General features: G+C 45.1%; 1 protein-coding gene and 1 pseudogene across 1 annotated transcript in view; both read left to right on the top strand.

Moving 5' to 3' along the window:
• Positions 1-11,329, top strand: part of LOC137346310 (zinc finger protein 271-like) — an 82,695-nt gene extending 71,366 nt beyond the window's left edge. Inside the window, exon 2 of the mRNA XM_068009799.1 lies at positions 10,978-11,329. Within this exon, the coding sequence (XP_067865900.1) occupies positions 10,978-11,255 (278 nt within the window). The 3' untranslated portion in view covers positions 11,256-11,329. The remainder of the gene's footprint in view (positions 1-10,977) is intronic.
• Positions 11,273-12,995, top strand: LOC137346309 (zinc finger protein 271-like; annotated as a pseudogene).
• The last annotated feature ends 4,147 nt before the right edge of the window (positions 12,996-17,142 follow it).

Genomic DNA, 17,142 nt, shown 5'->3' on the forward strand with positions numbered 1-17,142 from the left:
GAAGAAGCTTTCAGTAAGAAGACTAAATTATTGTTCCCTGTCTTTGTTTCCTCCCTCTCACTCTGTTTCCTCCCCCTCACTCTGTTTCCTCCCTCTCTTTCGCTGTTCTCTACCCTCTCTCTGTTTCTTCCCCCCTCCTCTGTTTCTTCCCCCCTCCTCTGTTTCTTCCCCCCTCCTCTGTTTCTTCCCCCCCTCCTCTGTTTCTTCCCCCCTCCTCTGTTTCTTCCCCCCTCCTCTGTTTCTTCCCCCCTCCTCTGTTTCTTCCCCCCTCCTCTGTTTCTTCCCCCCTCCTCTGTTTCTTTCCCCCTCCTCTGTTTCTTCCCCCCTCCTCTGTTTCTTCCCCCCTCCTCTGTTTCTTCCCCCCTCCTCTGTTTCTTCCCCCCCTCCTCTGTTTCTTCCCCCCCTCCTCTGTTTCTTCCCCCCTCCTCTGTTTCTTCCCCCCCTCCTCTGTTTCTTCCCCCCCTCCTCTGTTTCTTCCCCCCCTCCTCTGTTTCTTCCCCCCCTCCTCTGTTTCTTCCCCCCCTCCTCTGTTTCTTCCCCCCCTCCTCTGTTTCTTCCCCCCCTCCTCTGTTTCTTCCCCCCCTCCTCTGTTTCTTCCCCCCCTCCTCTGTTTCTTCCCCCCCTCCTCTGTTTCTTCCCCCCCTCCTCTGTTTCTTCCCCCCCTCCTCTGTTTCTTCCCCCCCTCCTCTGTTTCTTCCCCCCTCCTCTGTTTCTTCCCCCCTCCTCTCTCTCTTTCCCCAACCCCCTCCCTCTCTCTTCCCCCAGCACCGCCCCCCCCCGCCCCTCTCTCTCTGACAGTTGCACTGAACAGGAGCGCTCAGCTCGTCAGCTTTGTGATTGGTCAGTTTGTTGAAAAACATTGCATTGAGTTTCACAGCTGAAGCAGGAAAGCGCTTCACTACAGTGGACAGATTCAGAACATTCCGGCGGGCTTTTAAAAATGTCAAAATCCCGAATCTGTCAAAGTTGGAAAGCGCATTCCTATTTCAGCAGCTGTGAAACTGACAGCGATTGTTTTAAAAAGGCTGGTCTGCAAGAAGAAGACAAAGGGAAATTTCCCATCTCCAGTCATGGAGCCCTAGCGAGGGGGAGGAATGGCCCCGCGTATGGTTTACAGCCGCGGGCCGGATGTAAACCTTTGGTGGGCCAGATCCTGGCCTACGAGCCGTATTTTGGGGAACTCTGGTGTAGATGGTACACGCTGCTGCCACTGTGCATTGGTGGTGGAGGGACTGAATGGCACCCCATCTACAAACAATCAAGCGGGCTGCTTTGTCCTGGATGGTGTCAAGCTTTTTGAGTGTTGGAGCTGCACCCATCCAGGCAAATGGAGAGTATTCCATCACACTCCTGACTTGTGCCTTGTAGATAGTGGACAGGCTTTGGGGAGTCAGGAGGTGAGTTACTCGCCGCAGGATTCCCAGCCTCTGACCTGCTGTTGTGGCCACAGTAGTTTAGTTTAGTTTAGTTTAGTTTAGAGATACAGCACTGAAACAGGCCCTTCGGCCCACCGAGTCTGTGCTGACCATCAACCACACATTTATACTAATCCTACATATTCCTACCTGTCTCTATATTTCTCTACCACCTACCTATACTAGGGGCAATTTATAATGGCCAATTTACCTACCAACCTGCAAGTCTTTTGGGTTGTGGGAGGAAACCGGAGCACCCGGAGAAAACCCACGCAGACACAGGGAGAACTTGCAAACTCCACACAGGCAGTACCCAGAATTGAACCCGGGTCACTGGACCTGTGAGGCTGCGGTGCTAACCACTGCGCCACTGTGCCGCCCACTATATGTATGGCTACTCCAGTTCAGTTTCTGGTCAATGGTAGCCCCTAGCATGTTGATAGTGGGGGATTCAGCGATGGTAATGCCATTGAATGTCAAGGGAGATGGTTAGATTCTCTTTTGTTGGAGATGGTCATAGCAGAAATGTTGGGGAACACAACTTAGTGAGAGTGAGGAACTGAAAGAAATCAGCAATAGTAGAGAAATTGTGTTGAGGAAATTGATGGGATTGAAGGCCGATAAATCCCCAGGACCTGATGGTCTGCATCCCAGAGTACTTAAGGAAGTGGCCCTAGAAATATTGGTTGCATTGGTGGTAAACCTTTCAGTACTGAGATGAGGAGAAATTTCTTTACCCAGAGAGTGGTGAACCTGTGGAATTCGCTACTTCAGAAAGCAGTTGAGGCCAAAACATTGTATGCTTTCAAGGAGTTAGATATAGCCCTTGGGTGTAAAGGGATCAAAGGGTATGGGGCGAAAGCGGGAACAGGCTACTGAGTTGGATGATCAGCCATGATCATAATGAATGGGGGAGCAGGCTCAAAGGGCCAAATGGCCTACTCCTGCTCCCATTTTCCATGTTTCTATGTCATTGTCTGGCACTTGTGTGTCACAAAAGTGACTCGCCACTTATCAGCCCAAGCCTGGATATTGTCCAGGTCTTGCTGCATTACTACACAGGTTGCTTCAATATCTGGGGAGTCGTGAATAGTGCTGAACATTGTGCAATCATCAGATTTGCAGCAATTTCAACTTTAAACAAGATTAAACTAACTCATGGTGCCTCCCAAGGCCGCTGTTTGTGCCAATAATGGCCAGGCCGCATCATATTGAGAAATGCCACATGCAGTCAGCCAGTGGGAAGCCAGTGTTTTTTTGGGTCTTCAGATTTCCCTCAATGTGTGTCAGGACCAGGAGTCAGTCACTGGGAAAGTGAATCAGCAGCTGTCACCTGGGTGACACTGAAGCTGTTCCAGCAGCTGCTCCATCTCCAAAGCTGTCAATGAGTGAACAGTAAATCTGCTGCTGCCTCTCTCATTGACTGCTTTCAATTAACACAGTCTCACAGTAACAAGAGCAACACCCACATTCACCTCTCTGATTGGCTGAGCACAATGATTGACAGTCCGACAGTGGATAGGGTTTCAGTGCACATCGTTTCCGATTGGGTGAGCACACTGAAACCCCAACCACTGCAGGAATGGCAATGTACTTTAGTCGCTGATTGGTTGGGAGAGACGTCAATTAGGGAGTCCAACCAATTCATCCATTCCTGCCTCTTCTCCTTGCACAGCAGGTTCACTTCCTGACAGGGACTGAATCCAAGTGAGGAGATGGTGAGCGATGGCGCAGAGTTTGTACAGATTGTATCCCATAATATCCACACTAATGTTCAGGACTGAATATCCAGTGAGTAAAGGAGCAGAGTTTGTACAGATTGTATCCCATAATATCCACACTAATGTTCAGGACTGAATATCCAGTGAGTAAAGGAGCAGAGTTTGTACAGATTGTATCCCATAATATCCACACTAATGTTCAGGACTGAATATCCAGTGAGCGACGGCGCAGAGTTTGTACAGATTGTATCCCATAATATCCACACTAATGTTCAGGACTGAATATCCAGTGAGTAAAGGAGCAGAGTTTGGACAGATTGTATCCCATAATATCCTCACTAATGTTCAGGACTGAATATCCAGTGAGTGAAGGAGCAGAGTTTGTACAGATTGTATCCCATAATATCCACACTAATGTTCAGGACTGAATATCCAGTGAGGAAAGGAGCAGAGTTTGTCCAGATTGTATCCCATAATATCCACACTAATGTTCAGGACTGAATATCCAGTGAGTGAAGGAGCAGAGTTTGTACAGATTGTATCCCATAATATCCACACTAATGTTCAGGACTGAATATCCAGTGAGTGAAGGAGCAGAGTTTGTACAGATTGTATCCCATAATATCCACACTAATGTTCAGGACTGAATATCCAGTGAGTGAAGGAGCAGAGTTTGTACAGATTGTATCCCATAATATCCACACTAATGTTCAGGACTGAATATCCAGTGAGTGACGGAGCAGAGTTTGTACAGATTGTATCCCATAATATCCACACTAATGTTCAGGACTGAATATCCAGTGAGTAAAGGAGCAGAGTTTGTACAGATTGTATCCCATAATATCCACACTAATGTTCAGGACTGAATATCCAGTGAGTGAAGGAGCAGAGTTTGTACAGATTGTATCCCATAATATCCACACTCATTCAGGACTGAATATCCAGTGAGTAAAGGAGCAGAGTTTGTACAGATTGTATCCCATAATATCCACACTAATGTTCAGGACTGAATATCCAGTGAGTGAAGGAGCAGAGTTTGTACAGATTGTATCCCATAATATCCACACTCATTCAGGACTGAATATCCAGTGAGTGAAGGAGCAGAGTTTGTACAGATTGTATCCCATAATATCCACACTCATTCAGGACTGAATATCCAGTGAGTAAAGGAGCAGAGTTTGTACAGATTGTATCCCATAATATCCACACTAATGTTCAGGACTGAATATCCAGTGAGTGAAGGAGCAGAGTTTGTACAGATTGTATCCCATAATATCCACACTCATTCAGGACTGAATATCCAGTGAGTGAAGGAGCAGTGTTTGTACAGATTGTATCCCATAATATCCACACTCATTCAGGACTGAATATCCAGTGAGTGAAGGAGCAGAGTTTGTACAGATTGTATCCCATAATATCCACACTCATTCAGGACTGAATATCCAGTGAGTGAAGGAGCAGAGTTTGTACAGATTGTATCCCATAATATCCACACTCATTCAGGACTGAATATCCAGTGAGTAAAGGAGCAGAGTTTGTACAGATTGTATCCCATAATATCCACACTAATGTTCAGGACTGAATATCCAGTGAGTGATGGAGCAGAGTTTGTGCAGATTGTATCCCATAATATCCACATTAATGTTCAGGACTGAATATCCAGTGAGTGATGGAGCAGAGTTTGTACAGATTGTATCCCATAATATCCACATTAATGTTCAGGACTGAATATCCAGTGAGTGACGGAGCAGAGTTTGTACAGATTCTATCCCATAATATCCACACTAATGTTCAGGACTGAATATCCAGTGAGTGAAGGAGCAGAGTTTGTACAGATTGTATCCCATAATATCCACACTAATGTTCAGGACTGAAAATCAATTCCGTCTGATTTTTTAAGGTTTGTCTTTGAATTACTTAAGATATTTCAGTTATTTAAAATGTCCCTTTAACTCAGATAGAAAGCAGGGAACTAGGGTTTGGGGATTGGAGAGAGTTGGAGGGAGCGATGGGAGGGCCTGGGGCAGTGGGGACTGAGAATATGAGAGAGAAGCAGAGGGAGTGAGATCATGTCTCCAGTGGGGTGGTGGGTTGTGTGCATGGGTGGAGAGAAAGAGAGAGCGAGTGAGTGCGAACAGGGAACCCTAGAGGTGAGGTGGGGGTGGTGTGAGAAGAGAGAAGATGGGGAGACAGCATGGACCCTGAGGGAGCAGGGACATTTTGGAAATGGTGGTGGGAAGAGAGAGAGAGTACAGAGAGCTGGGAGGGTGCTCTTGGTATGAGTGTGTCGGGATACAGGAGAGAAAGGGAGAGGGAAAGCCAGAATCTCAGGATGGGTTTTTTTTTATTTGTTCATGGAATGTGGGCATCGCTGCCTAGGACAGCATTTATTGCCCATCTCTAACAGCTCTCGAGGAGATGGTGGTGAGCTGCCTTCTTGAACTGCTGCAGTCCATGTGGACTGGTATACCCACAGTGCTGTTAGGAAGGGAGTTCCAGGATTTTGACCCAACGCCAGTGAAGGAATGGCGAAAAGTTCCACGCCAAGATGGTGTGTGGCTTGGAGGGGAACTTGCAGGTGATGGTGTTCCCAAACATCTGCTGCCCTTGTCCTTCTAGATGGTAGTGGCTACGAGTTTGGAAGGTGCTGTCGAAGGAGCCTTGGTGAGTTGCTGCAGTGCATCTTGTAGATGGTACACACTGCTGCCACTGTGCGTCGGTGGTGGTGGTAGTGAATGTTTGTGGATGGGGTGCCAATCAAGCGGGCTTCTTTGTCCTGGATTGTTCGAGCTTCTTGAGTGTTGTTGGAGCTGCACCCATCCAGGCAAGTGGAGAGTATTCCATCACACTCCTGACCTGTGCCTTGTAGATGGTGGACAGACTATGGGGAGTCAGGAAGTGAGTTACCCGCCGCAGGAATCCTAGCTTCTGACCTGCTCTAGTAGCCGTGCTATTTATATGGCTACTTCAGTTCAGTTTCTGGTCAATGGTAACCCCCAGGCTGTTGATAGTGGGGGATTCAGCAATCGTGGTGGAAAGAGTGAGAAAGCAGGCTCTGGAAGAGAGAGAGCAGGAATCCAGTGGGAGGGATGGAGAGAAATAGAGAGTGCAGGGACCTTGGGTGAGAGAAAAAAAGAGCAGGCACCTGGGGGAGAGAGAGCAGGAATCCAGAGACAGAGAGCAAGCATCAGAGGAAGAGAGCAAGGGCCCAGTGAGGGAAAAAAAGAGAGAACAAGGACCTGAGGGCTGAGGGAGGGAAAGAGAATGAGTGGAGAGTACACAGATGATGGAGCTTGATATTGGTAGGATTGGGACAGGCTCGTTCGAGCCAATTCTGGGCACCATAGTATAGCAAAGATGTGAAGGTATTAGAGAGGATGCCGAAACGATTTACGAGATTGGTTCCAGGGATGAGGAACCTCAGTTACGTGGATAGTGTTAGGACCACAGCGGGAGCAATGCACTGTCAATTCAGTCCCGCCACTCCACAGGTCGCAGCATATTATTAAGCTTTCACACCAATCAGAAAACAGCCAAATTGAACACCCTAGTAACCCCCAGAATAAAACAGACCAAACCAGGTATCCTTAAACAACAAATTAAACTATTTATTAAAAGACTAAATCTTAAACACTATTAAGATAAACCAATGTCAAAAGACCTCATAACTTATTTTAATCTAACTCCCCCATTTGCACACATACATTCAAAAATAACAGTAACTAACCGTTTTTTAAAAAGCTGTTTTTAAAAAATTAGCTGTCTCTTAAGGATAAAATAAGCAAGTCTTTATGTATTACGCTCCTGGTGGATGTGATATTTTAATGTGGAAATAGTCAAAGGCCACTCGAAGTCTTCACATGGATTTGATGCAGTAGTGGATTCTTAATAGGCATTGAATTCTTCGGCTGCAGTAAACTTTAAACAGTTCTTTGAACGATGAGCACAGCAATATGTCAACTTGAATTTTAAAACTGACAGTATCTGAGTTGAAACTTTGAGTTTGCTGCAATTCAAAGTAATCTGTCCAGAGAGATTCAATCTTGAAGCAAATACAAACGGTCTCTTAAAAGGAAAGGCTTTTTCTTTCCTTAGGGGATTAACTTGTGTTGTGGAATAATCAGACTTGGCACGGGGAGTACTCGCAACCGACTTTTATTAACTTGTGCACAAGGAGACCAAACACAGTAGAGCTCACATTGAGACTCAGTGCAATGTTCTGAAGAATTTCAGTAAAACAATGGCAATTATACTATTCTGCAACCAATAATCTTACAACAATAGTTCAATCCTTAATTTGCATTCTAAAGCACCAATAATATTACAATTCAGTTTTTGCTCTAAACGAATAAGATACAATAATTTTCAATCATTCGTTTACATATCTATCTCACCATTGGCCTTGTAGCTGGTACAGCGCAATAACAGAAAGAGACATTATGCTTCAACAACACTCTTCTTATCTCATCACCCAGACATGACACATTCCTAAGGAACAGTTAGTGTGAGAAACATACTAACCAGGCAAACCCACACCCCTTGTCTGAAGGTGGCTCACCTCAGGTTCCACACTTGGCCTGTAGCTCGTTGTAGCGTTTCTGCTGAGAGAGAATAAAACAGCTCCCTTCTCTTCAGTATGCTTCGCTGGAGAGTCTGGTTCAAACCGGTTTTTGCCAGTTCTCCACACACTGTCAAGTGGAAACATTATACCATATGACCTCTCTCCTACTGTTTCCAAGGATAACAAAATGCAGCTGCTGGCGTCTGTGCCTCAGTAATTCCAGAACTTTCACGCCCTTCAAGGTGCAGTACTTTTAACAGAGTCTTAAAGGCGCACACACTTTTTAATCAGAGGAGAAAAATAATTACAAGTCTGTGACAGTAGACTGGAGAAGTTGTTCCCCACAAGGAATAGATGGTTGAGAGGAGATTTGATAGAGGTGTTCAAAATCATGAGGAGTCGAGACAGAGTAGATAGGGAGAAACTGTTCTCATTGGTGGAAGGGTCAATAACCAGAGGACATCAATTTAAGGTGATTGGCAAAAGAAGCAATGGTGGTGTGAAAAAACTTTTTAATACAGCGAGAGGTTATGATCTGGACTTCATTGGCTGAGTCTGGTGGAGGCAGATTCAATCATGGCTTTCAAAATGGAACTGGATGATTATCTAAAAAGAAAAAATTTCAGGGCTACATGGAAAGGGTGGTGGAGTGGGATGAGGTGAGAAGTTCTTACAGAGAGCTGACACAGACACGATGGGTGGAATGGCCTCTTTCTGTGCTGAAACTGTTGGATGATTCTATGATTCACATTGAAGATATCCAGTTACAGGAGGCAGGACTCACAGTGATGCTGGAGAAATGCCACCAGATGCTGTGCGTCAGATACCATGTGGGTGTGGATACTTGGAGACCCAATAGGGCTAAAGAGAGCCTCCCTCAGCAACAACCTGCATTTTTATAGCACCATTAACATAATAAAATATCCCAAGACACTTCACAGGAATGTTATCAAATAAACCACAACACCAATCCATCAAAGGAGATATTAGGAGACATGACCAAAATCTTGGTCAAAGAGATGGATTTTAAGGAGCCTCTTCAAGGAGGAGAGAGAGGTGAAGAGGTTCAGACAGGAAATTCCAGAGTTTACAGCCCAGACAGCTGAAGGCAGGGCCACCAATGGTGGAGTTATTACAATCGGGGATGCTCAAGAGGCCAGAATCAGAGGAGTGCAGATATCTCAGAGGGTTGTGGGGCTGGAGGAGGTTATAGAGATAGGGAGAAGCGAGGACATGGAGGGATTTGAAACACGCTCAATAATCTCACTAAAACTAACAGGGTGAGCTTTCCTGGGAACAGTGGGTTATTCCTCACATACTGTTAGAACTGTGGACAAACAATATAACTCCGATGAGTTAATGAAAGTAGAATGGTTAATAAGCAGTACTGATTGAAGACAATGTCTTAAGATGTCTATTCCAGCTGGTACCTGGGTCTTTACCACGTTTCACAGCTTCAGGAACCCAGACACAAAGACAATACTGACAACTGCAGCTCTAACTAGTTACCACTTTAAATCAAATCAAACTTCCAGGCTGCAGCTTCGAGTGGGAAAAGCATTCTGTTCACAGCCTTGGGACTTAACCCCTTAGGAACTGAATCTAATACAACAGAAATATTATAAGTTATTGTCAGCCGTGGTTTAGTTAACACTCTCACCTCGGAATCAGAAGGTTGTGGGTTTAAGGCCCATTCCAGAGATTTGAGCACTGAGGCTGACACTCCAGTGCAGTACTGAGGGTGTTAAACTGAGGCTCCCTCTGTCCACTCAGGTGGACATAAAAGATCACAGGGCACTATTTCAAAGAAGAGCAGGGGAGTTATCCCCGGGATCCTGGTCAATATTTATCCCTCAATCAACATCACAAAAACAGATTAGCTGGTCATTATCACATTGCTGTTTGTGGGAGCTTGCTGTGCACAAATTGACTGCAGCATTTCCAACATTATAACAGTGACTGCACTTCGAACATACTTCATTGGCTGTAAAGTGTTTTGGGACAGTCGGTAGTCATGAAAGGTGCTATATAAATGCAAGTTCTTTTCAAGTTTGAAAAAAATCCAGCACAGGCAATCCACATTTACTGCCCCCACAGTTCAGTAACCTGCTGACCCTCCCTGGACACCAGTCTCCCAGTGAGGGGTCAGCACATTCAGAGACAGGAGAGAATCGGAGGAAAATCACCCATTATTTTATTGTGTTACAGGAGTATCTCACCGTATTAAATCAGAGAATAGAGAGTGGATAGACACCACACCCAGCCAAGACCCGAGGAGATCCCGGACATCACCTCAGGGAAAATTCCACAGAAAAAGCATCTCCAATAAATCTGATTGGTCAGGAGAAATGAAGCTGACCAGTATCCAGCTTCCAATCAAAACCAACGCTTCCATAGGTTTGGCTGTGGGATATCAGTCAGTCCAGGAGATTGAGGGAGTGTAACGGGTGAGATTGGAAAGAAGTCTCTCAGTTTCCACCAGCAGTGGTTTTTACAGTCATTGACGTTCCTGAAACACCGGAACATCCACTCAGGTGAAAGGTCATTCACAGTGAGGGGCGTAAGGACTGCTCCGAGTGTGAGGAGGGCTTTGAGTGTTCATTATACCTTGTGATGCACTGGCAGATCCTGACAGGTGTCTGATGTTTGCTGAGGGCTTTATATGATTGTTGAACCTCCTCATCCACAGACGGTGAGAGTATAAACAGTCTTAGTGATACCATTGTGTCTCCTGTAACATGAGGGCAGCTACATGGCACAGTGGCGCAGTGGTTAGCACTGCAGCCTCACAGCTTCAGGGACCCGGGTTCGATTCTGGGTACTGCCTGTGTGGAGTTTGCAAGTTCTCCCTGTGTCTGCATGGGTTTTCTCCGGGTGCTCCGGTTTCCTCCCACAAGCCAAAAGACTTGCAGGTTGGTAGGTAAATTGACCATTATAAATTGTCACTAGTATAGGTAGGTGGTAGGGAAATATAGGGACAGGTGGGGATGTTTGGTAGGAATATGGGATTAGTGTAGGATTAGTATAAAGATGGGTGGTTGATGTTCGGCACAGACTCGGTGGGCCGAAGGGCCTGTTTCAGTGCTGTATCTCTAATCTAATCTAATCTAAAACAATTGAATGTGGACAATTTGACAGAGTCTCTGCAAGGTCATCAGGCCATGTGAATCCCCAATCCATCAATACAGAGAAGAGGTGGTTCTAGTGTGAAGTGTGTGAGAAGACCTTCGTACGTCCATCGTACCTCCTGAAACACCAACACGGGCGAAACTGTTCAAAGGCGAGGTGTGTGACAAAACTTTCTCTCAATCATCCCACCTCCTGGTCTGTCAGAGAACACATACAGGGCAGAAACTGTTCACGCATGACATATGCAACAAAGCTTTCCCAAAGTTGTCCAGTCTCTTACAACACCAGCGCATTCACACAGGGGAGAGAGTATTCAGTTGTGAGGTGTTTGTCAGGGTTTTCACACACTCATCAATGCTGCTACAGCACCAACACATTCACACTGGCAAAAAGCTGCTGCAGTGTGAGTTTCACAACAAGCGTTTGTGACCTTGAGCTTGCAGGTTCACCAGTGCACGTACACAAGGGAGAGGCCCTTCAGGTGTGAGGTGTGTGTCAAAACTTCTGTGAAGTCATCGAACCTCCTGGTCTAATAGTTGGTACCCATGGAGGAGAAAGCTTTCCGCAGTGAGGTTTGTATAAAAGGTTTCACACGTTCATCCACCCTCCTGATTCACCAGCGGATCTACACAGGGGAGAGACCTTTCCAGTGCGAGGTTTGTGATAAGACCTTCATTGATTCATCAACCCTCCTTCGCCATCACAGCATCCACACAGGGGAGAGACCTTTCAAGTGCCAGGTGTGTAATAAAGCCTTCAGACGCTCATCATACTTCCTGGAACACCTGAGGACCCACACAGGGGAGAGGCCCTTCAGGTGTGAGGTGTGTGACAATTCCTTCACTCAGTCTTCGACCCTCCTGCGGCACCAGCGTATCCACCAAGGGGAGAGGAAGTTCAGCTGTCAGATTTGCGATAAAGCCTTCACACAGTCCTCAGCTCTCCACCAACACCAGCGCATGCACACGGGAGAAACCCTTCAGGTGTGAGGTGTGTGCCAATGCTTTTATAAAGTCGTCCACCCTCCTGGTCCACCAGCGAGTGCACACGGGGGAGAAACCCTTCTGCTGTGAGATTTGCAATCAAGGTTTCACACGTTCACAAGCCCTAGTGATACACAAGCGAATTCACACAGGAGAGAAACCCTACAAGTGTGAGGTTTGTGATAAAGCCTTCAGACGCTCATCGAACCTCCTGGATCACCATAGGACCCACACAGGAGAGAAACCTTTCAGGTGTGAGGTGTGTGACAGAGCCTTCTCACGCTTATCGAACCTCTTGGATCACCACAGGACCCACACGAGGGCCAAACCCTTCAGGTGTGAGGTTTGTGACAGAGCCTTCGAGCACCCCTCCCACCTCCTGCAACACCAGAGGATTCGCACTGGTGAGAACACTTTCAGGTGTGATATGTGTGATAAAGTCTTCACATGCTCATCGAACCTCCTGGATCACTTTAGGACCCACACGAGGGAGAAACCCTCCCGTTATGAGTTTTGTAAGAAAACCTTCCCACATTTGTCAGACCTGGTGGAACATCAGCGAATTCACACAGAGGAGACCCCATTCAGGTGTGAGTTCTGCAACAAAGCTTTCAAACAGTTGCCTGATCTCCTGGAACATCAATGTACCGACACGGGAGACTAACCCTTCCAGTGTGACGTGTGCCAGGAATGTTTCACCTACTCTTCCTCTCTAGAGCTTCACCAGAGTCTCCACACAGGATAGAAACCCTCCCAGATTGACATGTACCAGTGCAGTTTCACCATCTCCTCCTCCTCCCTTCCAGTATGTTTGCTGCAAGAACTGCTTCACTGACATAGCCACATCGGCTGGGAGCAAACTCAAGTCCTCCAGCATTGCGATGGTCTTCAGAGCTGTCTCCAGGCTGCCTTGTCCCCCTTCAGCTGAGCAGCTGTTTCATTTTGGTACCTGTTCCAGAATTTGCAGCAACATCACCAAGCTTACCCAGTCTCACTGTATGCAGACCCATGAGAAAGTGTAGGGGAGCAATGTTTGTGACACAGCTTTTATCAAGCTTACCAGTGACTGCACAAAGACAGACTATCCTTCCTCGTTCTTCTTGACTGTCTGCAGCCTTTTATACGTGTGACCACACCATCCTCCAACGCCTCTCCATTATCCAGCTGGGTGGGACTGCACCTGTCTGGTTTCTCTTCCCACTCCTGCACCATTACCTCTGGTGTTCCCAAAGGATCTCTCCTTGTCCCTTCCTGTTTCTCATCAACAGGCTGTCCCTCAGTGATATCAAACAAAAGCATTAGTTTTCACACGTGCACTGACGACACCCAGCACCAGCTGACCCGACTTCCCCACTGTTGCTAAATTATCAAACTATTTATCTGACATCCAGTATTGAATGAACAAAAATTTCCTCCAATTAAATATTTGGAAGACTGAATCCATTGTCTTCAATCCACATCACAGACTTTTCTCCCTCAGCAGCGACTCTATTCCTCTCCCTGGCAATTGTCGGACTATTTACAACTTTGGTGTTATATTTGGCCCCAAGGTGAGCTTCTGACCTCACATCTGCTCCATCATTGAGTGCATCTATTTTCACCTTAACATTCCCCAATATTGCCCCTGCCTCAGCTCATCCACTGCTGAATCCCTCACTATGCCTTTGTTACCTCTAGACTTGACTATTTCAACACATATGTGGCTGATCTCTCACATTCTAGCCTGCATAAACTTGAGGTCATCCAAACTGCTGCCCATTTCCTTACTCTCACCAAGTTCTGTTCAGCTGTCACCCCTGTGCATACTGAACTATATTGGCTCCTGGTTAAACAACACCTTGAATTTAAAATTCTGATCCTGTTACAATTCCCTCCATGGCCTCACCCCTCTCCATCTCTAATCTTGTTTAGCCCTACAAACCCACCCAGATCTCTGCGCAACACCAATTCTGGCCTCTTGTGCAGCCCTGATTTTAATCTCTCCCACATTGGTGGCCTTGCTTTGAGTTGCCAAGATCCTAAGCTTTGGAATTCCCTCCCTAAACCTCTCTTGTAAACCTCGCTTTCCTCCTTTAAGACACTCATTAATACTTACCTCGTTGACAAGCTTTTGGTCATCTGCCCTAATATCTCCTTCTGTGGCTCGGTGTCAAATTTTGTTTCATAATCTTCCTGTAAACTGCGTTGGGGAATTTTATTCCATTAAAGATGTTATATAAATGGAAGTTGTTGATTGGTTATAAAATATTGGAGATTGGAATAAGGCTGTTTGATTGACCATCCAATTGGATAATGAAGACTCTACTCGCTTTCCAGTTGCCATTGGGAAGTTGGAGCACTGTGAGGATCCCCATGTTGGGTGACCAATGGTGGGAGTATAGGAGTGGGAGGTTAGTGATGAAACCTCCAGGAATCCATTCAACCAGAGTTGGCAACTCTCAGTGTAACTGAAGGCCTGACCCCCTTACCTGTTCTAATATCAATGCTTCATCTCAGGAGAGAGAGAGCTCCTTGTGTTTACAGCGGTGTTGAATAAATGAGTAAATCTGTAATGCATGTGTCTGACTATCTGACTGTAAATCAGTAGGAGGGAATTAACTCATTAAACATAGAACGAGAATCTGACCAAAGTGGATCAGTTCAGGTTGTAACAATTGACTTGTCCCAGACTGGGATGGTAAGGAAATTCAGAACAAATTAAATCAGCACCTTCTAAACATGGCTATCGAGGCAGGGAAATACAGAGTCATAGATAGGCTTGAAGGAGACGGATAAACAAAGAAATCAATGAGGCACAGAGTAAAATCAGAGAGACACCGTCCATAGGTTATGTAAAAGTAAACACTGTGAACACTCACTCATATATTGGAAGCAGGAGAGTTCATATAGGAATTGTCTGTGGAATTCGCTCCCACAGTTAGTACTTGAGGCAGAAGCAATGTTAACATTCAATATTGGACTGGATAGTGGCTGAAGGAAAAGGGGATAAAGAGATATGGAATTAGGGAAGGTAAATTTGATTGGGATTATTTGCCCATCTGGAGGGTGAATGTCCACATGAATGAACTGGACTGAACTGCCAGTTTCTGAATTATACTTTCTAAGTATATTTCAGAGAGCAGGTCACCATCAGTTAGCTGGGAGGGCATGTGACCACTAGATACCCAAGACACCATGTGATTACCAGGTAGCTGAGAGATCATGTGGTCATCGGCCTCCTCAAAAACACTCCCTTACCTCACTAAAGTTCTTGAATGTGTTGTTGCTTCCCAAATCTGTGCCCATCTTTCTCATAACTTCATGTCTGAAATCTCTGATAAGGTTTCTGCCCCTGCTGCTACCTTAACCATATCACAAATGACATCCTATGTGACAGTGACTCCTCATCCCTGTCTGCAGCCTTTGACTAGGTTGACTGCATCATCCTCCTCCAACACCCCTCCTCTGTGGAACAGCTCAGTGCGACTGCCATCCACTCGCTCCACTCTTCCCTGTACGGTTGGAACCAGGAAATCTCCCACAGTCACTTCTCTTCCTGCCCACTGTACCATTACTGCCAGATTACCTGAAGGACGTATCCTTGGCCAATACTCTTCCTAATCTACATGCTGCCCCTTGGCAACATTTATCCTAAGCCAGTAGAAAAAAAGGGCGTAACTAACAGCAAGATGGAAACAGAATCCATATGAATTGAGATAAAGGATAACAAGTAATCACCCATGCTAACAGGTATTCTAAAGTGTACTTAACAGTGGAAGGGAAGTGGAGGAAGAAATGCATAAACAATAAAATGAGTGGAAGATGTACAGTAATGATCATGTGAGATTTCAGCTACACCTGAATAGACTGGCAAGGGTGGGTGATGCTAAAGGGAATGGAGTTTGGATACTGTGTACAGGACTCCTTTCATACCCCATCTGTAAGAAGCCCAACTAGGGAGGAATCACTGCTGGATCTGTTACTGGGAAATGAACTGGAGCAGAGAAGTAAGTGTCGAGGAACATCAAGCAATAGTGATCACAACATTATAATGTTTGAGATCAGATTGAGAAGGAAAATAATAGGACAAATGCCAAAATAGTAGATTGGTAAAAAGCTAATTATGAGGGGGTGAGAATGGGACTAGGTAAAGAACATTGACAAAGGGATAGAACAGTATGGGAATTTTAAAAAACATTCTCAATAGAAGAAGAATAGAAGAATCAGGAGAAATATATTCCCACAAAAAAGTCTAAACTAATCAACAATGAAACACCATGGATGAATAAAGAGATGGGGTAAAATTGAAACTAAAGAAAAGATATACACTAAGTACATAGACAGTAAAGGAGAGGATGACAATAGGGAATACAAGCAGGTCAGGGAAGAGTGAAAAAAGCAATTAGGCTTAAATTATTGAGGGCAAAGCCAAACCTGACAAATTATCAAGGAATATACTGACACATAAATAACAAAAGAAAACCCAGGATAGGTATAGGACTACTAAGGAATACACAATAAACTCAGGTAATGAAGGTGAAATGGCAGAAATAGCAAATAAGCCTCACTATTTATCAAGTGACTTACAAGATGGAGATGATATTACAATACGACAAAAAATATATTTAGATTTAAGATAGGCAGGAAATAATTAGTAAACTAGTATTGCTAAAAAAAGAGACATGCTATTGAAGCTTTTAGTCTTGCACTCATCAGGACAGATGCAAGAATGCAAAATTTCAAAGGGAGCAACAATTTTTACTACATGAGAAAAGGGTGCTTCTTGGTTGGTAAGTCGACTCTGATTGTTTGAGGTGTTGCCTTGGAGAATGCACCAGCTAACAATGTCCCTACGCTTTAGTTTAATTCAAAAAAGGTGCAAAGCCTGGACATGTTCCTCTTGCCTGCAGAGGGCAGGTCCTTGCACATATATTCGGACACAGAAAGGAAAGATCGTGCTAACCAACCCGATTAAATTCTCTGAAGAGGTAGGAGAAGTAACAAATGAAATGTAGTAGATGTAATCTGTTTGCATTTTCAGCAATGTCTTTGTTCATAGAAGTCTCATGACAAAGGTCACAACATGTTCAGTCAGGGAACAAGTAGCAGAACAGATTGCAAGCTGGCTACAGAATAGGAAAGAGAGTAGGGGCTAAAGGTAGTTATGTAGATTGGCAAATGACAGGATGTGATGATCAGAGGAATTGGTGCTGAGACCACTGTTGTTCATAATTTACATTAATAATTTGGATTTGTGAATCAGAAGTACAATTAAAAAATTTCCAGAGCACATCAAATAATTAATACAGAGGAAGATGCCAACAAAATACAAGAAGGCAATAATAAATGTGCAG

The sequence above is a fragment of the Heterodontus francisci genome, chromosome 29 (assembly GCF_036365525.1).
Source record: "Heterodontus francisci isolate sHetFra1 chromosome 29, sHetFra1.hap1, whole genome shotgun sequence".
Classification (NCBI taxonomy): Eukaryota; Metazoa; Chordata; class Chondrichthyes; order Heterodontiformes; family Heterodontidae; genus Heterodontus; species Heterodontus francisci.